This window comes from Hemicordylus capensis, chromosome 11 (genome assembly GCF_027244095.1).
Source record: "Hemicordylus capensis ecotype Gifberg chromosome 11, rHemCap1.1.pri, whole genome shotgun sequence".
In the NCBI taxonomy this organism is placed as follows: domain Eukaryota; kingdom Metazoa; phylum Chordata; class Lepidosauria; order Squamata; family Cordylidae; genus Hemicordylus; species Hemicordylus capensis.
Genome location: NC_069667.1, coordinates 23,272,420 through 23,296,254, shown reverse-complemented (window position 1 = coordinate 23,296,254; position 23,835 = coordinate 23,272,420). Strand labels below are relative to the sequence as shown.

Here is a 23,835-nt window from a genome sequence, read left to right as displayed (position 1 = left end):
TACTCAGAAGACTTAAGCCCTGATGAAAAGTCTGTTAAATTGCCTATGGGAGTGTTTAATCTTACTTTCTTTTAGATATGGAGGCTGAGTCTTCTGCTGCTTTGGCTGAGCTGAGCAGAGTCCAAAGGCTCCAGGGAGGTGATCTAACTTATCAAGTACCTGAGTGTCAACTTTGTTTTTCTACTTCAGCAAAACATGCCTTTATGTGCAGAGAGGGTGGCTAATGCCACTATTTGCATGTATCTAAATGTGCCTTGGGAATCCCAGAAAATTTGAATGACTGGAAATGTGGCTGAATCAGAGCCATGTCCACATACAAGGAGTCAAGGGTCTCTCTCATGACCACATGGCACAGCCACGGTTATGAATGCAAAAGTGGGTGTTCATTCCTTGCATTCCCAATATGACAAGCGATGGGGAAATGTGTAACAGAATCAGAACCCCACCATAATATGTTTGAGTAGTTTTCAGGGTGGGGGAGCAGAGAGGGAAGGAGAAGGCGTGTTCCCATAAATATGCTACATGGTTATTGTCGTTTTTAATGGAAAAGACACTCCTTGAGAAATATGTTAATACATTTCATCATTTTGGTGCATCTGTTTAGGAAGGTCGAAGGGTGCATTATTGGTTTTGCAGTAAGGTAAAGTGTGCCATCAAGTCGGTGTCAACTCCTGGTGACCACAGAGCCCTGTGGTTTTCTTTGGTAGAATACAGGAGGGGTTGACCATTGCCTCTTCCTGCACAGTGTGAGATGATGGCTTTCAGCACCTTCCTATATCGCTGCTGCCCAATATAGTACCAGCGGGGATAGCCAGCAGGAATTGTCCCCTTTGCTAAACAGGGTCCACCTTGGTTTGCATTTGGATGGGTGGGTGCATGTGAACGTCGTCTGCTGCAAGATATTCCCTTTTGGGGATGGGGCCATAGCTCAATGGAAGAGTATCTGCTTGTGTGCAGAAGGTCCCAGGTTCAATCAGTGCTATTGGTTGGCTAACATCCAGACCGACAAAGCACTTGCACAGACGTAGCCAGGCGCGGTACATCAGGAGCTGGGCTCGTGCACGGATCCGCATGCCTCCTGCTGGGAAGCCTCTTCCTCCGTCTGTTTGCCTTGCGGGGATCATATGCATGATTGCACCGCGTCGGGGTTTTGCACAGCGACGTGGTTTGTACACCGCCATGTAAACCTTTGAGAACTTTGTGTTGAAAAGCGGCATATAAATATTGGTAATGCTGACGACGATTTCCTTGAGAGTGCACAGCTTGGTCCACCCTGCAAGCGCTTCATTCGCCGGGACATCGGCCATGATCCATCAATCAGGAAGTGTTTCCCAAAAAATTTCAGCACCCCATGTTCAGGAGAAACCAATCTTTAGCTTCCTGCAAATTAAAATGGCTAAGAATTCTAAGGAGGCAGGGGGCACCAAGGAAAGCGCAGCTGCCTCTGGTTCCCAACTGCTCTGACGGCTCCTCTCTCTCCCGCCGCACTGCCTGCAGGTTGGCCATTTGTCAGGTAGAGCTGCGTGGACTGCCAGCTCTACCTGATGAATAGCCAGTCTGCAGGCAGCGTGGCTTTTGGGTGGGGCTGGAGAAAGAGCTGTCGGGAACCAGCGGAGCTGCACTTCCCTTGGAGCCCGCCTGCCTCCTTAGGACCAGCCGTGGCTGTTTCCTCCTGAGACCATACTGTGGCGTAAGAGGTGCTGTGCATGGGTAGTCCGTTTGGTTGTGGAATATGAACTGAACTGCAGGTTTTTGGCATTCCGGCCCTCACGTCGTGGACAAGAGTGATAGCCGTCATTTTCATGCCAAAGCTCCTTGCTTCAGGATGGATAATGGAGCCTTGCTTAGTCTGTCACCACTTTGTTACTTTTTTATAAGATGAAGCGGGGCAGGGGGGGGGCGGGGTCCGGGGAATTAAGAAAGCTGAAAGATTTTTTTTTAAAAAAGTCGTAAAATGCGCTTTGCAGATCTCCTTGAAAAGAAGGGTAACTTCAAACCACTCTGCTCGACTCAAAGTGCAAAGGAAAGTACTTAGAGCCTAGATGAAATGGCACATCAGCTGTGTAAAGCATCTTTTTAGTTCATTAGCTAAAGTGAAATTTCGATTCCAACATTAATGAACCATTTTTACAGTGAAAAGTTGGAATCTGCTCTGCCTTCTGTTTCAAAAAGAATGGTGCTGCTGTTGATGATGTGTGAGAGCTTACAGCCCACTCCTACGCATGTTTACTCACAAGTGGTATGTCCTCCTGCATGGGGCTTCTGGAATGACCTCTACCACTTCAGATTGCAAGTAGTGGGATCACATTTTTAAATGCTCCTCTGTGTTAAAACAAACAAACAAAAAGCTCCCTGTAAATAGAAATCCATATAGAAATCCCTTGTAGTGCAATGGTACAGTCCACTCTACCTAGGATGCACACCAGCCCATTCCATTTGCATATGCAGATTGGGGCTTACTTCTGTGTTCACTGGAATCTAGTCACAGGGATATGTGCATGAGACTGAGGAGGAGAGCTGGTCATAGGAACATAGGAAGCTGCCGTATACTGAGTCAGACCCTTGGTCCATCTAGCTCAATATTGTCCACACAGACTGGCAGTGGCTTCTCCAGGGTTGCAGGCAGGAGTCTCTCTCAGCCCTGCCTTGAAGAAACCAGGGAGAGAACTTGGAACGTTCTGCATGCAAACATGCAGGTGCTCTTTCCAGAATTCATTTCACTTTGCTACATCCCCCCATCCCTTAAGGGGAATATCTCACAGTGCTCACACATGTAGTCTCCCATTCTAATGCAAACCAGGGCTGACCCTTTGCTCAGCAAAGAGGACAGTTCATTTTGCGATACGATGTTGGGAACCGAGTGCATGATCCGCTCCTGGCAGAAGTGATGTCGAAGACCACCCAAGTTTGTTTCCCAAAGTTCCCCTCTTGACATCCTCCCAACAACAGTTACCAAGAGCTGGAAGCTGGGTGGAGAATGTTGGGTGGAGGGTCTGGGACCTGGTCTTGGATGGGTTCAGATGTCACACCCACCTGGGAGAGCACACCCAACATTATACCGGCATGTTCCCCATTTATAGACTCATCGGCGCTCTTGTGAAACTGTCCAAAATCATCTAAGTTAGCAGCCACCACCATCCTGTGGCAGTGAATTCCATAAATTGGTTACATGTTGCATAAGGAAGTGGTTGCTTTTGTCTGTCCTGGACTTTACCCCCAGTTCATTTTGCTGAATGACCCAGAGTATTATGGGAGAGGGATGAAAACCTCTCTCCGTCTGCTTTCTCCTCACCACTGTGATGTATTTGATTTATTTGCTTAGCTATTTAGAAAGATAGATTCTGCCTGCTGTGTATCCCATGGAAGGAGGAGAGACTGAAAGTTTAATGCAAAGTTAGCAAGATGTACTAGAACAGGAAATCTAATGCTGAGAATCATTATGCTCTCCAGTTGTTGCAGACAAGTGATGGATTTCCTACTTGAATAAATAATTCCAAATAGGACAGAACTTTGTCACAGGATAATGATGTCTCCCTCACTCCCAGCTGAATGCTGAGACGTTTTATGGAAAATAAGTGTGAGGTGTTTATTTTCAAAGCTGGAGACATTTATCCTCTGACAGCACTGTGTTACAGTGGCTTTATTTCTGCTATATCAAATGACGGATGCAGGCCTAATCATTTTGTCAGGTTGATATTGCTGTGTTAGTAAAGGAAAGGCAGCTCAATCTCCTGAATGCCAGATTGCTACCAAATCAATCAGAATATGCAACAATGCTGCATTTTTCTGAATGAACCACTTAAGCTGACTCTCACCTTTCCATATTAATTTTCACACCTGAGCCTCAAATATAAAAATACCATCCTGATTTGGAAATATTTGAGGTTGCGCTCTGGCAAAGGTGTGCACTGCCAAAGTAGATGAAATAATTTCAGTGTTCTGGTGTGCCATGCTTTTGCCCCAGTGGATTCTATTCAAATATACCAGATCTGCTGTCGAAATGGATGCCAGACTCTTGAATAACTGGTAGGAGGAGACGCCTTCTGTTGATTAATGGGGAGATGGTGCCAGAACCTTAGGTTAAAGGAAGGAAGCTGATGCTTCTTTGTACTACAAAAGGAAATGAAACATTTTCTCCTGCTTTCTCCTCACCACCACCCTTGTGTTCTGCTGTCTACACTTGTAATTTATCCATCCTTCATTTTGTATTCTTTCTGTAAGGCCCAGCTTGATTTTTCAATAGCAACATGACAATCTACCAGCAGTACCTACAGATATCTATTATTCACTACACCTTGTGTTGTCGGTGATTATCACAATAAGTGGAGTAATGGAAATGGTGTGTTGTTTCTCTTTCCTCTCTCGTAGAAATAAATTACTATGCTGCTGAGGGTTCAAAGCTATGCACTGTTCTGTTTATCATGCATTTTGCCACACTGCAAGCTGAATTCAATGGGGGCCTTACAGCCTTATCCATAATGCAACAATCGTTTAGTGTGTCTGCATTTTTAAGAACTGCAGATCCCATATTCCAGTGCAAATTGTATGTGGGTTGGCTCGTCTTGCAATGAATTGGGTTTCCCCGAGCATCCTCACTCACTAATAGTTTGCTTTGGAACATGGGATTTGCAAGGTGGTTGTTATTTTTTTAATGTAGACATACTAAATAATTGTTGCATTATGAATACGGCTGTAATGCTCCTATTGAATTCATCCAGAGCCAGGATTCCACCCTTGAGCAAAAATCAAGGCGTCAGATGCGGAGGGCATTATTTTGGTCCCAAACGGGGCTGCGGGGCCCCCCTTGGAGCTGAAATTGGCCCGCGCTGCATTGGCAACACGGCCAGAGTGACTCTCCCTGCCTTAAGCGCAGCAGGGCCAATCAATCTCCCTCCCAAACAGGGCCACCTGGCCCCGTTTAGGACAGAGATCGGCCCGCACTGCATTGGCAGAACGGCCAGCATGGCCGTCAGTCATGGGAGTCACTCATGTGACTTGCCTCTGGGGGGCCCCCCAAGGCAGTGGGCCCCCAGACAACTGTCTCCCCTTGCCCTATTATAGTGACGCCCCTGGACCCCAGTACATCTGATTCACACACTGGGGGTCGTGGGTAGGGGCCCATGCTGCCCAATGCAGTGCGGGCCAATCTCCCTTCCAAATGGGGCCACACGGCCCCATTTGGGAGGGAGACCACATCCCCCGTGTCTGACATCAGATGCTGGGGCATGGCTAGCCAGGGGGGTAGGGCCAGGGCTAGCAGGGGGGCAGGGCCAGGGGGCCGTGGCCTCAGACAGGCTACTGCCAGCCTCCCCATGCTGCTGTAGTGGGCAAATGATTTCAGGCAATCTGGGCCACCACTACCGATGGTTGCATTGGGAAGCCCCTGATAGGCATCTGATCCCTGCTTTAGAGCAAAGTTGTTCACTTGTTCATGCCATTCTTTCCTTAAAATAGCCCTGTATTTGCTTCAACTTTGGGTTAGCATTTTATACCTTTTAGGAAAGCTGTGGTTCAAAGTGCTGCTAGATATCTATGTGAATACAAGTAGGCAAGGCATAGCAAAGAGGTTTTCTGAGTCTTGAGCCTCTAATGTACTCACAGGGCTGCGCTTCATCTCTGCCTAATATTTATGTTTCTGGCTCAATCATATCACTGTCTGTCCAGCTGAGAACTTGAAGCTTTTTGGCAAACTTCCATTAGTAATTCTTTTCTAGGGCCAGGAATGGAGTTGGGTCTCCTGAGAGCTGGTTTTGCAGTCAGACAAGCTGTACTTTTCACTTTTTATTGTTAAGCCACAAGAAACCTGCTGAAAATGAAATAAAAGTTATGGGAAGTTTAAGAGAAAACACTCTTTTTGATTTTTTATTAAAGTGAAAATATATCACAAAATCCATGGTAAGCCTAACTCAAGATATTGGCCTGGTTCACAAGTACCATTTAGCTGTATTTAGCACTAACTGGAGTTAAAATCCGTAACTCCAATTCGTGCCGCAGACGTACAGCTAACCGCCGTTACCTTTTACCCCAGCAGGGGCGTAGCAAGGTTGGAGTGGGCCCAGAGACAAGATTTTAAAATGCCCCCCCCCCCCGAAGCTCAGCTCATGAAGTAAAGAAATCTTAAATGAGGCTGAATAGTGGTAACAAAAAGCATAGTAATTATCTATCTATCTATCTATCTATCTATCTATCTATCTAGAGCTTGGTTGCTCTGGAATCCCTTCCAGGGTCTGCCTTTCAGACCCCTCCAATTGCACCCCCACAACTGGCACCCCCACAATTGGCAGCGTGGGCCCTTCCAGCCATTCGGAATTCCCAGGCCAGGGCTGGTGTCATGGCATATGTAGATCTGCAGGCACGGAGATTCCCGGTAGTGGACAGCCCTGGTGCACATCTCCACATTGGTGGTTGGGATGGCCGAGTGCTGGTTTTGACAGTGGCTTGACTGCGGTCACCGAGACCAGGAAAGCACTTGCCCAGGTGGCCATCCCTGCAGCTTTCTTGCATGAAGCATCCTTTCTCACACCTCCAAGTGTACCGTCTCATGAGAGAGCAGACCGTGGGGTTATGGGCTGCCGTTGCCTCCTATAACATGAGTATCATCTTGTGTGATGCTCATCATTCCTAAAGAGCAGGACCTGGTGCAGAAACAGGGCCCCCGCATACAGTTTGCGTGAGTGCCCAAATACCCAGGAGTCGGCTTGGAAAGAAAGTCTCTCTAAACCGGCTCCTGGGGTATATTTTAATAACGGCACCCCAGAAACCATAGTGTGGGGGCAAAGGTAATCCCCCCGCAGAGGGCCCACTGGGTCTTGCCCAGGCCTGCTCAACTTAGGCCCCCCAGCTGCTTTTGGACTACCACTCCCATAAACCCCAGCCACAGTGGCCAATAGCCAGGGATTATGGGAGTTGTAGGCCGACATCTGCCGGAGGGCTGAAGTTGAGCAGCCCTGGTCATGCCAAAAGCAAGACTCTAAGAATTTTTGCCAGGAGAATACTGCTATATTTATTCTACCAGTACCACCATTGCTGCAGCTGCTTTGTTCATCCCCGGGGACACCTGACATCCATATGAGGGTGCAGCTACAGAAGCCGCATTTCCAATAGCGCCTTTTCGTCCTGCATAATGAGGACCAGGTCTCCTCTGAGGTCCTCCTATGGCCCCCATGAAGGGTTGCTTGTTTAACAGTATGAGTTGTGTTTATCATAATCTTAATTGGCTGCTATAAAGTCCTTGTGCAGAAAGCTTTTTTAAAAAGTCTCAGGGGAAATGATACCTTTTGGTTCATTAAAGACATGTTGGGTTTATTATCACACTGGGTCTTGGGTTGCCTCTCAAAATAGGTGGACAAAATTGGACCAGCCACCTTATAAAGCTGTGCAGAGAATTATGGGAATTGCTGATAAAAGTTCCTGTTAAATAATAAATGTCTGCTGGAGGGGCACAGAACACGAGATGACTTACTTACTGAGCAGAGAGGTTTGGGACCACCAAACTTGGAGAAAATACTAGGAACGCAGGAACATAGGAAGCTGCCATATACTGAGTCAGACCATTGGTCCATCTAGCTCAGTATTGTCTTCACAAACTGGCAGCGGCTTCTCCAAGGCTGCAGGCAAGAGTCTCTCTCAGCCATATCTTGGAGATGTTGCCAGAGAGGGAACTTGGAACCTTCTACTCTTCCCAGAGTGGCCCCATCCCCAAAGGGGAAAATCTTACAGTGCTCACACATGTAATCTCCCATTGAAATGCAAACCAGGGTGGACCCTGCTTAGCAAAGGGGACAATTCATGCCTGCTGCATCAGGCCCAAGGAGGCCCATCTAATCCAGCATCCTGTTTCGCACAGTGGCCCACCAGATGCCCCTGGAAGCCTACAGGCAGGAGTTGAGGGCATGCCCTCTCTCCTGCTGTTATTCCCCTGCAACTGGTATTCAGAAGCATCCTGCCTGGATGCTGTAAATGTGGTGCTCTTGCTTTTAGGATAATGGAGGCGAACCCCTGTCATGCATAGGGTTCCTTCACCCATGGAAACCATGTCTCTCTTCCTTGTGACCACTGTAGAACCCAAAGGAAAGAGTTGTGGCATGCAAGGACAAGACGGCAGAGTTGAATCAGGAGTATTAACAGTTTAATGAGACAGATATTATCTACAGAGAGGCAAGTGCAGACTGCCTTCAGTGCTCTTGCTGCTGGCTGTTTGTTAGCCCCGCCTCTACTCCAGGACCGGAATACAAGTAACTAAGGCACCGTTCAAAACCTGGCCTGGATCAAGGAATGGATTCACCAAAAACATCACAACCACATGCTGTGGTTTGATCTCTCATTCTCTGCCATGCCCAGAGAGAGAGATTCCCATCCTCCAAGTCCTCTGCCATACAAAGAGGACTAGGGGAGACCCATCTTTTACTCTCACTAGGATTTGCAGACACTTGGAAGCAATAAGAATCCCTGCCGCCTTGCTGATCTGGAGTGCAAAGTGAGTGAGGAACTCACTTCACATCATGCTTTGACAGCTCTCACAAACAGTGAGGAGGGTTTTTGGTGGGCATACCTGGGCGTGAAGTGAGAAAGTGACCTTGCTCCTCCCCCAGATCATATGCTTGAGGTTTGGGGAAGGGAAGAGGTTGCTGGCAACCTTCCCATATTCCATGTGTGTTTATGTACCTAACTTGCTCCAAAATGGATCACCAGACCTCTGAATGAATATCAAATGGGTTCTGCAGTCATGACCCCTTCTTCAATATAACTCATTTGTAACCTATTCATTCAGAGGTCATCCCTGCTCCCTGAAAGCCTCAGAGGCAGGATGCTTCTGGATCCCAGTTGCAGGGGAGCCACGGCAGGAGAGAGGGCACGCCCTGCTCACCTCTTGCCTGTGGCATCTGGTGGGCCACCGTGGGAAACAGGATGCTGGGCTAGAGAGGCCTCCTTGGGCCTGATCCAGCAGGGCTGTTCATCTATAAACAAAACCCAACCCTTCTAGGATTGTCTAGTTAAGTTGTATGTTTCAAAAGGTCTGCAGCAAATTGAGTTGTACAAACAAGGAACGCCAGATGCTCAGGGAGTGAGTGGGAAGAAGAACAGGTCACTGCATTGCCACAGGAGTGACAGACAGGAGCTGCCAGGGGCATTCACTGTGTATTTATATTTTCCATTTGACATTTGTTTGAATTTCGCTTTCCCTTACTCTCCCATTCTCCTCCTGAAAACTTTGTCAATAAATAATGTCGGGGGGGGGGGGAGTCAAGAACCAGTGGACCAGAAGTACATAAAATGATGTATAACCTAATATCAATCATTTTATTTAAAGCAAACTCTTTAAAGAAATCCTTTGCCGCTTCGTCTTGGGGGACTGCAAAGATGATAGGAGTGCTTATTTTCCTTTCTCTGACACCTGCAGCTGGGGGTAGCTTATCGCTGGAGGCAACGTCTGATAAGATTGTTTCCCTGGAATTTTTGTGCATCTTTATTCCTTTTGCAGGAACACTTGTAGAAGATGCTGTCTGGAAAGTGGCAAAAGGATGCAGTTGTTCAGGGAAAGCTGGAGACAGGAAGGATCAGTTGGGGTTACTGGCTATCAAACGTCAGAATCTAGGAGAATGTTATGAACAGAAGATCTGCCCTGCGGGAGGACCAGTTCTCTCTTATTCCCACAGTGAGGTCTTGACTAGTGCTGGGAAGCGTATGCAGGAGATGAGTGATCAGACCTCCAATGTTTTGTTTCTAAAGAAATTAAATGCCGCTTCCGGAGGTGCTGAATTGGACTGGGCTATTAAGTGTTGCTGGTGGAGGGGGTGGGGTTACCCCTTCGCTTGCATCATTTCTTAGCAAATTGCTATGAGCCCTGCAGGAGACAAAAAAACAGGTACCCAGGGATGGTCCTTCCGCGAGGCAAGCTGAGAGGGTTGTCTCAGGTGGCAGACTATTGGGGCACCAGCAGGGTGGCAAAATACCCCCTGCTGTCACCACCAGAGCAGCTCTTTGGGACCGATCTGACTCTGGCAACCCTTGCAAGGAGTGCCTCTCCTCACACTCCTGGCAAAGCTGGCAAGAAGCATGAGCAGAGAAGAGGAGGCTGTGGGCCACCCCACCCCCACCCCACAGTGCCCCACTTTCAGCACTTGCAGGGGCTGGTTTTGAAAGGAAGCTGGCCCCCACCAGGGACATGGGGTAAGGCAGAATTGGATGCTTCACCTCAGGCATCAATAACCTGGGCTGCTCCTGACTGTGCACCTGCCTTCCCCACTTCACTCTCCCCAATGGAGCTAACAGCAGCTTCAGTCGACTTCAATAGAGGAAACAGCACAAGCTTGAAATATTTCCCTTGGCGCCAACACCCCGACCCAAGACCCTTCAAGCTGCCCTTTAAAAACTCAGGCAATCTGATCAGGAACCTCCTGTGCCGTGTGATGTTCGGTGCTGAGAAGGACAAGGCCGTGGAGAAGTGGTGGCAACCTGGGATCTCCAGCTGCTGCTGCTGCTGCTGCTGCTGCTGCTGCACTACAACACCATTCAGCCCCAGCCACAATAAATTGTGCCTGGGGATCAGGGGTGGAGCCACCATTGCCGGGGGAGGGGGGGTTCAAAGAATCCAGGCTGCTGCATTGATGTCAGATGCAGGGGGCGTGGCCACATTAGTAAACGGGGCCACGCGCCCTGTGTGCAAGTAAATGTTGGGTGGTGCCACATTCTCAGAGGAGCCAGGAGCACCTCTCCCTGTTTGCAAAAGGAGAACTTTTGCAAGCTGTGAACCCAGTGCTGGCTGAAGCCTTTAAAAAACGGAGCTGCCTGTTTGCTAATGAGGCCACGCCCCCATCAGACATCAGATGCAGGGGTGGTGGCGACTGCCGGCAGTGAACTGGACAGGGGCTGCCAGCATCCATGCTCCGCCTGTGCTGGGGATGATGGGAGCTGTAGTTCAGCAACAGCTGGAGAGCCAAGGTTGCCTTCCCCTGCCTTAGAGGTCAGAACTTTCTCCTACTATTTAATCTAACTTGGTAGTTCAAAGCTTCTTATTCTAACCAGAGATGGGTAGTATGTAAAATACATGTATTTTAAAATATGCATTTTCAATACTTTTGTATTTTATATCTAAAATACTTGTCAGAACAGTATTTTGTATCTAAAATACATTTGTTCAGGTATTTTGTATTTTTAAAATACATTGCCAGAACCAAAATACATCTGCCAATCATTGCTTTGGGGTTTGTTTGTTTTTTTGCTTCAGGAGCTGTCTTTTTATTGCAAGCAAGCAGCCCATTAGCATCAGCAAGCTTGTATGCTCAAACTCATCTATCAGTTGAACAACCCAGTCAGTCCTATGTTGTCTTTGTAGCAACTCAGCAAACAAGTTCCTAGGAGGCACACTCTTTTACTCTAGGATTCTCTGATTAGAAGTAGTATAACAAGGAGAAAAGCAAGTGATAACTGGCTTGACCAGTTTGAAATGACCAAGGTAATGACTTTCAGTGATCAGTGACACCCACATTGGGATGCAAACTTCACCTCCACCTCCACCCTCTTGGAAGGCAGTAGGGTTTGCAGACATGTGGATTAATTGAGATTTGCCTACACATCCTTGGTCTGAAGTACAGCAATCAGCAAAGCGCAGTTAGGAGGGCAAGAGATAAATATAATGATTGTATCTTCTTAAAAACTCTTTGCAAACACTTTGGGCTCTGGGCTGGCTGGGAATCAAAGTCTGGTTCCCAGCCATCAGCTACCCTGTTTGTTAGGTATTTCGGGGATGGGGGCTGTTCCGTCCTGGGTACTGCTTTTTGGTAGGGTTGTGGTGGGAGAGAGAGTGGGAGATTTTCAGTTGCTTCCTAATTGTGCAAAAATGTGAGAAACTGAGAATCCGTATGTCTGTGTGGCTGGAAAAAGGTCCTATGTTTCCTATGTGTCGGGTCCAGTGCCCATCCAGTCCAGCATCCTGTTTCAGGCCTCTGAGAAGCCTACAGGCCAGAGCTGAGGGCAAGCCCTCTCTCTTGCTGTTGCTCCCCTGCAACTGGTATCTGGAGGCATCTTGCCTCTGAGGTGCCTGGAGTTGGCTACACACAGCCTTGTAGGAATAAGAGAAATGCGTATAGCTGTCATGCTAGATTGCTGAGAATGCTTTGCTATGCTTTTTGCATGTTCGTTTTATGGGAAATGTTTGGGGATCAGATCCTTTTTTGTTGTGCTAGTCCTAGTATGCACCATAGGCTATGTAGGCTACATGATGAGTTAAGAGTCTAGTAGCCACCTAATGGCGCAGCGGGAAATGACTTGGCTAGCAAGCCAGAGATTGCCAGTTTGAATCCCCGCTAGTATGTTTCCCAGACTATGGGAAACACCTATATCAGGCAGCAGTGATATAGGAAGGTGCTGGAAGGCATCATCTCATACTGTGCGGGAACAGGCAATGGTAAATCCCTCCTGTATTATACCAAAGACAACCACAGGGCTCTGTGGTCTCCAGGAGCTGACATCGACTCGATGGCACACTATACCTTTACCTTTATTCCCTCAAGCTCACAGGTGATGTTTGCGCCATCCTGACTTTTTGGATGTTGTATGTTGTCCCATTTTTAGCAATGTCCAGCAGCAGAACACTTTCCCAAATGGAACAGGTTGGACAGGGTGTGTGTGTGTGTGTGTGACAGAATTGGCTTAAAAACACATTCCTGTTTCATATCAGAACATCCCTCAATTCCGAAAGCCAATTTTGGCCTGGGCCCATGCCCACCACTTTTGTGAAATTATCGTCTCTCACTTGTTTGTCAGGAATTGTCCTATTGTTCGGAAAACTCTCCCTTGAGGGAGAAACATTAAGCTTTTGATTGTTCTGTCTATCTACAAGAGGGGATAGTTAACCTCTCAAGTTAGGGGAGGGGACGGACTCTTGAGGTTGCTGTCATGCTACATTGGTGTTATAGTTTAGCTTTATTAGCAGAGACCAGGTTGCATGGCTCTTGGGAATGTGCAGACTTCACCACGATGCAAGCTTTTGTTCTCTGAACTGCAGTTTGAGACCTAAGAGCTCCCAAGCCTCTAACACCAGATAGGAAGAAAGGTATCTTGCTTGTGCATTATTACCGTTTTGCATTTGGTTGCGGGTCTTGTGGTAGCGAGCATGAATTATCCCCTTAGCTAAGCATCATCTGTGTTGGTTTGCATTTGGATGGGTGACCACATGTGAGTGCTGTCTGCTGTGAGATAGTCCTCTTAGGCTGCACAGCATTGGCCCACCAACTGTTCTTGGACTACAACTCCCATCATCCCCAGCCAAAGTGCCCAATAATCAGGGGTGATGGGAGTTATATTCCAGCATTTGCAGGAGGGCTGAAATTGTGCAGTGCATTCTTAGGGGATGGGACCATAGTTCAGTGATAGAGCATCTAGCCTGTATGCCGAAGGTCTCAGGTTCATTCCCTGGCATCTCATAGGAACATAGGAAGCTGCCATATAGCGAATCAGACCATAGGTCCATCTACCTCAGTCTTGTCTACCCAGACGGGCAGCGGCTTCCCCAAGATTGCAAGCAGGAATCTCTCTCAGTCCTATCTGGCGATGCTGCCAAGGAAGGAACTTGGGACCTTCTGCACGCAAGCAGGCAGGTGCTTTTCCCAGAGCAGCCTCAACCCCTAAGGGGAATATCTTACAGTGCTCACACATGGAGTCTCCCATTCATATGCAACCAGGGCAGACCCTGCTTAGCAAAGGGGACAATTCATGCTTGCTACCACAAGACCAGCTCTCCAGGTAGGGCTGAGAAAAATTCCTGACTGGACCCGTAGAGAACTACTGCCAGTAATACTGAGCTAGATAGACCATTGTTCTGATTTTGTATAACACAGCTTCCTATGAACACTTCACTGATGAATACTGATTGAGCTATGTTATCAGGGCCAGTTTTAAATCCCACAAATCATTCCTTAGCTGTGGGTCTGTAAAGTTTCCCAGCATCAGTGTTCGTTGAAGTGAATTAGGTTTTGAGAAGTGTGCTATGATCCATCCTACAACTTAAAAAAAAATTTCAATAGAGGTAACACTATATTTGATTAGGTAGCATTGACAGCTCTTCCTTTCCCTCTAATGGCATTCAGAGGTCCAGAGTGTATTAGCAAAGCAAATTGATTGGAGTTTTTCTCCTGCCAGCAGCTCTTTCCTCCTAGGCTAATCCAAAAGTAATTTAATTGCATTGGTGGCCCTGATGTTTCCTTGGGGGTCAGTGTTGCGTTTGAGTTTGGGATGAGCTGCCACATCCTTGCAAATGGAATTTCCCATTTAACTCTAATAAAATTGTGTAAACAGTGTAAGTCTTAGCAGGTCCTTTCATGCTGCCTCCAAATAAACAGAGAACTTTTCTTTTAAAAGTATAGATGTAGATCTGAAACTGCAGGTAATTCTTACTCTGCCCCCAAAATCCAATTTTAATTAATATAAGTCCAGTTTGAAAACCCATCTTTTTGTAGAGACTTTTTAGTTTTCACTCTTTGCTCCAGTAAGTTTTTTATCTGTCAATCTGATTTTAACTGGATCTAGTTCTTAACTAACAAACTCAGCACTATTTCTCTCCCAAGTTGTTCTACAACTCAAAACATTCTGCATGTGTACAGAAAAAGCTTTTAAATTTACATTGATATTGTATGTTGTTTGCCCAGACACCCTTGGGAGTACATGTTTAGCTCTGAGCTGAAATTAGTATATAGTACTTGAACAACAAAAAGATGAAGTCTTAAACCAATCTAACACAGTGCAACAAATATTACAGGTCTTTTGAAAACTCTCAAGGAAGAAATGAAAAATTTCCTCCGGCCTGTTTATAAATGGTGCTGAGGGGAGTTTCCTCATCATTGTCTGAGGTTATTGGATATTAGTTACTGAAGACAATAGATCAGATATTTATTCCTTTTGTCCAAATACACAATTACATCAGATGCTTTGCTGTATTTACTGATGTGTGACGAAAATATTTCCCAAACAGCCATCAGAAGTCTGATTCCTTCACATTGTCAGATTTAAAAAAATGTAACTATTTTGCTTACTCTTTACAATTGCAGAGTAGTGAAATAGATTTTAAAATTAGAAAAGTGAAAATTGTATGAAGTTAAAAACAAACCAGTAACCAATAAAGCACTGAATAATATAAAATAAATCAACTAAAACAGGCCAGTTAAAACTAGATTATGAAAAAGGTTTAAAAACCCATCAAGCTGCAGGAAAAGGGAACGGTAACTTTTGTATATTTAGGGGGCATACTATTCTGCAGTGTGGACAGAAGACTAGGAGCCAGAAATACCTTAAAATCTTCTTCTTCTTTTAGATCAGAATTTATCAACAAAATCTAGTGTAGCTAAATTCTGTGCCGCAGCCTGCAAGGTCAGGCAGGAATTGATTCAAGATATTAATTGTAACAAAAATCTTAAGAATAATAGCATTTTTATCTAGATTACATATTTTGATTAGTACTTAGATTTATAAGGTGATGAGTACAGTAGTATACATATTCTGTCTTAACTTGTTAATTTGTTGATGGCTATCCTGGATGGTTCCAGTCATTGACCGTAATAAAGTAATTTGAATCTTAAAATATTAAAATCTGTTCTTTTGCTCACGGGGGAAACCATAGGCTAATTGTTTCCCACACCTTAGGCGGCTTCACACATCATGGCGGCAACCTAGCGTGACTCCCGCCAATCTCCACTTCCGGGCGAACACACATTCCCAGCACAAACCACAAGTTCCACTTCTGGATGTTGTCCAAACCCACCAGTGTCTAAACCCGCAGCTACTCTTCTCTCTGGGAATCTGATATCTGTAACCTAGATTTGAAGTCCGATACAGATGTCAGGTTTCTGGAGGGGAGTGTGACTGGGGAGCCTGACACTAGCAGATTTCAATGACACACCAGGAGTGGAACTTACGACTCCCACTGGGAGTACACGTTCACCTGGACTTGGTAGTTGGCAAAACCTTACTGGCTGCTATGATGGGCGAAGCCATCCCTTCATTAAAATTTGAAGGGATGCCAGGGCCCAAATGAAATTGCCTTGTGTAGAATCCAAGGGGAAGAGTTGTGATCTGCAAGGACAAAGCACTGGAGTGGAATCAGGAATATTAATAGTTTAATAAAATAGGTATTATGTACAGAGACGCCAAGTGCAGTCTGCTTTCCTTACTCTTGCTGCTGGCTGTTTTTTAGCCTTGCCTCTACTCCAGGACTGGAATGCAAGTAACTAAAGTCCCATTCAAAAGCTGGCCTGGATTGAGGAATGGATTAACCAAAAACACCACACCTTGGAGCCCAATCCTGCCTTCAGGCCCCCAGTTGCTGAGCTCTCTCCAACAGGACAAAAGACACCAGGAGATTAATACTGCAGGGCAATGCTATCAGAGTTTTGATAAGAAATGTGCACCATTAAGACTGCACAAATTCAGTCATTTAATGCCTGACAGGCTCTTTCCTCACTTTGCCATTTATCTCAAATTTGTCCCATTCTTATCTCATTTTTCTCTCCCAGCTTTAGTCACTAAGAGAGCCCCTCAGCCTCTGTACCCTACGGAGAATCAGACGAGTGTTATAGATGTCCAGCTGGGTAAGTTGCTTTCTGGGAATAATAGATCCTAAACTTTCATTCTGTTAACAAATGGGGGAAATTGAATGAAGCAGGGAAAGTTTATTGCCAGTTGTTACTACATGCAAATCAATGTGCTGCTTCTCATTTATAATGGTGGAATTTATTGCAAGAGCAGTTCAAGGAAATGAGTTTGTATAGCATCAAGGAACAGTGCTAATTGCCTAGACTGGTTATCCAATATGAAGGACTGTAGCGCCTTGTAACGGGTGATGGATGGATCCATAGATGCCTCAAAGGGTACATGTAATGGCCATTCTCTGCATGGGACAAAGAAGCTGGTAAAAGTCAGAGTGCTGCATTCTCAGATACCATCTGTGACATCAGCAGGTGGCATGTACAGTCATGTTGTGATGTCATTAATGTAATGATATGGGCTCTTGATTGTTCTTGTTTAAAATATTTATATATCACTTTTCAACACAAACATGTTCTCAAAGCAGTTTGCATAGCAAACGGAATGAGGAGGTTGTGTGCCGAAAGGGCACACAATCGAGGAAGAGGAAGAGGAAGGGAGGAAGGGCAACCAAAAGAGAAATGCCAGCAATGGCTACTGGGAGGGATATTATGCAGGCCTGAATAGGGACAGTTGCTCTACCCAGAGGTGCTGGTCTTCTTGTTGCAAGCATGAATTGTCCCTTTTTCTGAGAAGGGTCTGCCCCGGTTTTCATTTGAGTGGGAGACTACATGTTTGTGCACTATAAGATATTCCCCTCAGGGGATGGGGCTGCTCTGGGAAGAGCACCTCCATGCAGAAGGTTCCGAGTCCCCTCCCTGGTGTCTCCAAGTAGGGCTGAGAGAGCCTCCTGCCTACAACCTTGGAAAAGCCACTGCCAACCTGTACTGAGTGACATGGACCAATGATCTGACTTGGTAAACGGCAGCTTCCTATGTTCCTGTGTTCCCCCCAGCTAAATATAAGAGAGCTACCACTGCAAAGAAGGCCCCTTTGCCCAGAATGAAAGGGTTGTCACAGTCAATGGAATTCAATGATAGTGTGGGGAAATGCAGGGGCAACTCAAAACATGTTGCTGACTGAAGTGAAGGACAATGTGACAATATGACCTCCCCCATCTGCAGGTGGATGCTCAACGCTACCCACAGCACCAAGGCACCAGTGTTGACAAGGGTGTTCCTTGCTCAAGTTGGGTGAGGAAGGTGTGCCCCAACAGGCCAAATTCTGCCACTGAAATTGGGGTCCAAAAACAGCTGGGGGGCAGTTGTAGTCCAAAAACAGCTGGGGGGCCTAAGTTGAGCAGGCATCAAAAGGACTGAAAATGTGGTCTGTAGGCTTGATGAAGTCGAAGCCCTAGTGCTAGGGGCTTCCAAGGTTTCCAGTTCACTCGTAGCCATTGAACAATACTAGCTCTCATTGTGAAGGAAATATGACTCTGCCAGAAAGATGCCGAATAAATAAATCCAGTCCATCAGCTCATGCTTGTGCTTTCTCCATACTTTTCAGCTTTTCCTCTATCCAGCCCCTGTGTTTAAAGAAATAGGTGTCTATTCACTGTGAAGAATGGCAGCTATTAGTTTCTTGCGTGGTGAATTTACCGCCGAAGTGCAGAGCAATATTTGTGTAGAATTTAAGTGCAACCAATCTCTTCAATAAATCCAACTATTTATGTGACCTAATTGCTGGCTTCAAGCTTCAAACACTACTCAAGGTGGGCTTAATTCTTACTAAGATGAGTTTTCTTCCATTCTTTTGTAAGATGACAAAGATCAAAACAATCCTGTCAAACCGAGACAGAAACTGAAAGCTGGAACTGCTTTCTGCTTGGTTTTTCTCTCTCCTCCCTTCCTCTCCGAGTGCTAGAAATATAGGATGGAATGCCAAACATGTTAGAAACGGGGTGGAAATCTGGATTCTCCAAATTATATTATTTTCCTTGTTGGCCTGCTAAAAGAGACAATAATTTAACCCTGAAAAGACAATGGATACATGTTATTTAATGGTGACCCCCTTTAAGTTCTGACCCACAACACTTATTTCAGGAATACAGTGTAGTCCTTTGATAACAGACATATTATTAATTCAGAGTCATTTGCCTTGGGGAAGAGATGGAAACATGTTATCAGAAGTGTTGATGTCAGCGTACCTCGTCCCCATGGCCTCAGTTGGTATAGTAGTATGAAAAGCACATACCAGATGCAGACCAGCAGAATCCTGTTTTGGGGAGAGAGGGACAGTTTAAGAGCAATGCACTTCCTCTGGATTTTGCCGCCACGTTTAAAGGAAACTACCCTTTCCAGTTCTTCCATGCCTGAGCAAAACTGAGCAAAAACGTGGGCCCTGGGACAAGAAGTAAAGATGGAGCCCCCTCCTGCCTTCTCCCCACCTGCTCTGTATCTTTGCTGCAGAAGAACGATATGGACATGGAGAAGAACACAACATTCTCGGCATGCCGTTTCTCTCGCTCCTCTGCAAATAATATCCCGCACTCGCCACACTCTGATCAGGAGTCCGCACAGCTTGCCACTGAGTCAGGAAGGGGAGAGGAAACTCCCTCATGGGCCCAGGGACACTGGCCTGCCCCCACACCAATTCAGTTATAACTCTGCCCCTGGGAAGATTCATACTACATCAGGTCCTCTTAAAAAAACCGATAATTCAAAACCTCAAACTCCAGGGATAAATTTGGATGAGGAGAGTTTGGAAGCTGTCCTTGCTTCCAGGCCAACTTCCTGTGGAGCTGCCCAGCTAATCCTAGCCTGCCTGGGTGTGATTTGTCCCAGGCGCCTCCAGCTGTTGATTCATATCTAATAGCTTTTCCAGGCTAATCTGCTTGTAGTGCTAAAAGAGGCAGTTGCAACTTGATGGCAGTGCAAAGGCCTCTTCCACCAAGGAAGCCATGTTGTTTCAGAGCTCAGTCTACAGTATATTGTTGCTAGGGAAGTGCTGTTCTTTGCCGAGTTAACGGGGCCATCACAGTCTGGAATACTGCCAGGAATGTGATTGTTATTACACACACACACACACCCTATAGGACAGTGCCAGTGCCATCACTAATCATGAGCAAGGCAGATCTCCCTGCCCCCCACTCATTTAATGGCGGCATGCCTTGGACAGCACCTGTAAACATTAACCAATTTACCTGATTTTGGAGGAGGGGGCAAGAATGGTAATGAGAAACTTTCAGCAGTACAAGTGATTTTCTTTTCTACAGTAATGGATGCATTTGAACTGTTTGCAACTGAACTCATTTCCGCAAAACAACAAATAGGGAATCATATCGGCTGAAAAAATATGTTCTTGCTTAGGCTTTGAAAACTTGCCAGCTATGCATTTTTCAGGAAGTATATTCGATCCCTGGATTTTAAGCCATGCAGTAGGAGGAGGAAAGGCTTTATATTCCAGGAGGAGTCACGGGGCGGGGGGTGGGGGGTGGGATGGCCTAAGCTTGCAAACCTTTCCCCTCCTTGTAAAACAAATAAATACAGATCCAGTTCTTGAAACAGATCAACACTGTGGCTTTTTATATGCTTTTCACTAGACCTGCCACGAGCATGAGTTATTAGAATGTGAACGGCTCACATGCTCTGTAAATTACAGGCGAGTAACATTCTGCTGTGCTATTTTGACCTTTTCAGCATTCTGCAATTTGCTGGCTATGCCATTCAGCATTTCCCCTTGTTTACAGCTTTGCTAAATGGGTGAGAAGTGGCAGAATGAGGAAGCCAATCAAAAGGCACAGGATCGGTAAAGGTCAGGATTGTGCATCATGCGCTTTGCCTCACAGTTGGCTGTCGGAGATTAAGGTGCCAAGATTAGCGTAATGGACTCTTTTTTGAACAAGAAAGGAGCCCCAAAATGGGATTCCCTAATTGGCTTCAGTGGGGATGTGATGGAATCTGTGATAACAAGATTATTTATTAATTATGATGATGATAATGATTATTATGATGATAATTAAAATTCTGGAAGCGTGATTGTATCTTCTTGGGTGTCTTAAGAAAATAAAGTCACTATTGATACCTAAGAATGCTCTCAAAACTCTGCTCAGGGGTGCTCCTAAGCATTTAAGGAGACTTCACCCTCATTTTACTAGAGCCCTCACTCCTGCCACCAGCATAATAGCCCGTATTTTCAATCTCCAAATCATGTTTTTCTCCTCCTCCCAAAAAACTGTTTTTCCTCTCTCCAAAAATATTTAAGTGATGAGTTGTTTCTAAAACTTCCTCTCTGTCTGCACCCCTGACTCTGAACCCATACAAGTGCCATGACCACCCCAGAGCCAATGGTCCCATCACAGGTTAATTCTGTCACCTGTATCACCCTGCACACATTTTGTGCACATATGTGGTATACTGTAACCCTGCTCAGCCATTATGGTGTATGTGTACACAGGCGTCCATACACCCACCTTAATATGTATGACTGCATTCATTTAAAAAATGCTCCTGGATACAGGGCACCTCAAATGCAGGTTACAGATGGGAAGTATACTACTGTTCACGTGTTGAATCTAGATATGTGAATAACTGTGCATGTGTACAGATCTGTATGTGCATAAATTATGCACAGATTGTATGAGCATTGGACGTAACTCATGAAAAGGGCAAAATTTCAGGCTTTTGGAGGGCTAAGGGAGTGAAATTTGGTGGGGACAAAATGGGACCATGGGAGCATTCTTCCCAGCAGCCCCTTCTTGGGGGCTGCCATTTCTTTATGGCGTCCTCCAAATGACACTGTGCTGAGACAAAGAATAATTGGCAGAGCTGTATTCTGGGATGCAGAATACCCAAATAGCTATATTCTGTATTATGTGGCAGCGAGGGTTTTATCCAGAGCTGTCCGTTGGGAGCACATCACCCCCATTCTGAAAGAGTTGCACTGGCTGCTGGTCCGTTTCCGGGTCCAATTCAAGGTGCTGGTTTTGACCTTTAAAGCCCTTAACGGTTTGGGCCTGGGGTATTTGAGGGACCGCCTGCTCCCAAGGGTTGCTGCCCGCTTGACGAGGACATCTGAGGGGGCCCTCCTCCGGGTGCCGACAATGAGAGAGGCCCGGCTGTCGTGCACTTGGGACAGGGCCTTCTCTGTTGCTGCTCCCAGACTTTGGAATTCTCTCCCAGTGGCCATTCGCTCCTCGGACTCCATCACGGCTTTTAGAAAGCTTGTTAAAACATGGCTTTCCCCCCAGGCTTTTACATAATCGTTTTTACTGCTGCTTCTGTGTGTTTTTACTTGTATTGTTTTTATGCCTGTTTTTAATATGTTTTTATTGCCTTTTTATTGTGTGTTTTTAACTTTTGTAAACCGCCTTGGGGTTGTCTTTTAACGAAAGGCGGTATAGAAATGCAACAATAAATAAATAAATAAATAAATAAAAATACATGTGCTCCCCACCTCCAGGAACTGGTGTCGTAGGTTGCATGGACTGACCTTTCACTGGACCCACAAAACTTGTCCCCTGGCCTGGCCTTCATGGACTGATGGATTCTGTGGGAAAGCATCATGTGGGTTTCTGTGTGCAGAACGCATAACAATGCACTCTGTCTCTCGAGGGTCCCTGCAAAATATTTTGCCCCACCCGTCATAATGGCAGGCGTTTTGCTAGTGTATGAATTAAAGTTCAGTTTAGCTTGAGCAGAGCTCCAGCCTTAATATGGAGTGTATAGTTTATGGCAAGAGACTCCAATTATGTCGCTTGCAAAGGGTGATGCATGCTTTACTGCTCAAGCTTCATCTGATGCTAACTCAAAGCATTTTCCATCCTTCACTGCCCAAGCTGAATAGTTTATGGGCACGGAATTTACATACATTACAGCCATCCATGATTAAGCTACAAATTATAGTTCACTGATCCAGAGACAATGACTAGAGCTGGGTGAATAATTAATTAGCAACAGGTAATTTATTCAGTGAATTTCAACCTCTTTCTCTGTTCGCAAATTGGACGTGTACAGACAGAGTGGGATTTCCTCTGATGAATTCAGATAATTGTGGTAAATAACTCTTTGCCCGGCCAGCTCATCACTTAGCAGAGCCTTGCAGATATTCAGTGCATGTAGTCCAGGAGCTTGACGTTTTGATGGGAACGTTCAGCCTTACTCTAAGGTCTGTTTCTCTTCCTTGATTGATGGGTATAGAGGTCTTAAAACTGGAATACACATCTAAATTGGATGGGTGTTGTTTTTTTTTAATGAATGTATCGTTCAGTTTTGAGCCTTAAAAAACATTGGGATGTGTGCCGCCCTTTATAGGTCCTGTGACTGAGTTTGTACATGAGCAAGAGGAATATTAATATAAGACTTCCAATTCTGAGGATTTATTTAGCACTGTTCCTAAGAGCTTCACGTATATTCCTTCAGTAATTCTTACAGTAGCCTGTGTGCAGAGGCGCTTTTACCCCCTGGACTTTGGGGCCCAAAGTTCAGGGCCTCCACAACCCCTGGGGGCCCCCAAATCCTCCTTAGTCTGTCCCGGGTGGTGTGGTAGCCGTGCCATTGGCCTGTGGTGCACCAGACAGCCAAATGTGACCGCTGCTTTAGAGACAGAGGGGGGAGTGAGGAAAGAAATACATGGGATGGGGATATGTTAAGTTGCGTGTTGGAATGTTTCTGCTCATGCACGTTTTCATAAATATACCATGATTATTATCGCCAACCATATTACAAATAGAGGTTCATGGGCTGAGACACCAAATATTGGTTTACCACAGGCCGTCCGCTGTGTTAATGACCAAGGTGAGATTTCAGGCAAGGACTGGGTGGCTCACAGCTCATACGCTTAACCACTATGCTGCAATAGGCAAATGTATGTGCACTGCACATTTGGACAAATGCAGAACTGGCCGGGATCAGGCCAGTTCAGGTCTCAGATCGTTCGTGTGGCTAACCACCCACGTCTGACGTCAGATGTAAGGGCCAGAGGGAGCATGGGCCACCCGTGGTCTGGTTCCACTAGTGATGCCACCTCCTATTTGGCACACCACATGGTTGCACTACAATGGCACCTTTGCATGTTGAGGTTACCAAGTGACAAGTGTAATAAGGGCTGGCTTTTAAAGTTCCCAGGACAAGTTTCCTGTTTCCTTTCTCTGTAAGCCTGCAGGCAGAGCCTGTTTTATTTAATTGTTGTACTTTATGAATGACAATCCTACCTCATTGATAACCAGACCTGCTCACCATACCTCAGAGAGGACATTACAAAACTGGAAAAGGTGCCGAAGAGGCAACCAAGATGATCAAGGGTTAAGAGCACCTTCCTTAC

The 23,835-nt window shown here is 45.9% G+C and overlaps 1 protein-coding gene across 5 annotated transcripts in view; it reads left to right on the top strand.

Moving 5' to 3' along the window:
* Positions 1–23,835, top strand: part of IL1RAPL2 (interleukin 1 receptor accessory protein like 2) — a 398,901-nt gene that overhangs the window by 285,188 nt on the left and 89,878 nt on the right. For all 5 annotated transcript variants that reach the window (XM_053273784.1, XM_053273783.1, XM_053273787.1 and 2 more), the window contains one exon: positions 16,506–16,580. In XM_053273784.1, coding sequence (XP_053129759.1) covers positions 16,506–16,580 — 75 coding nt within the window. The remainder of the gene's footprint in view (positions 1–16,505; positions 16,581–23,835) is intronic.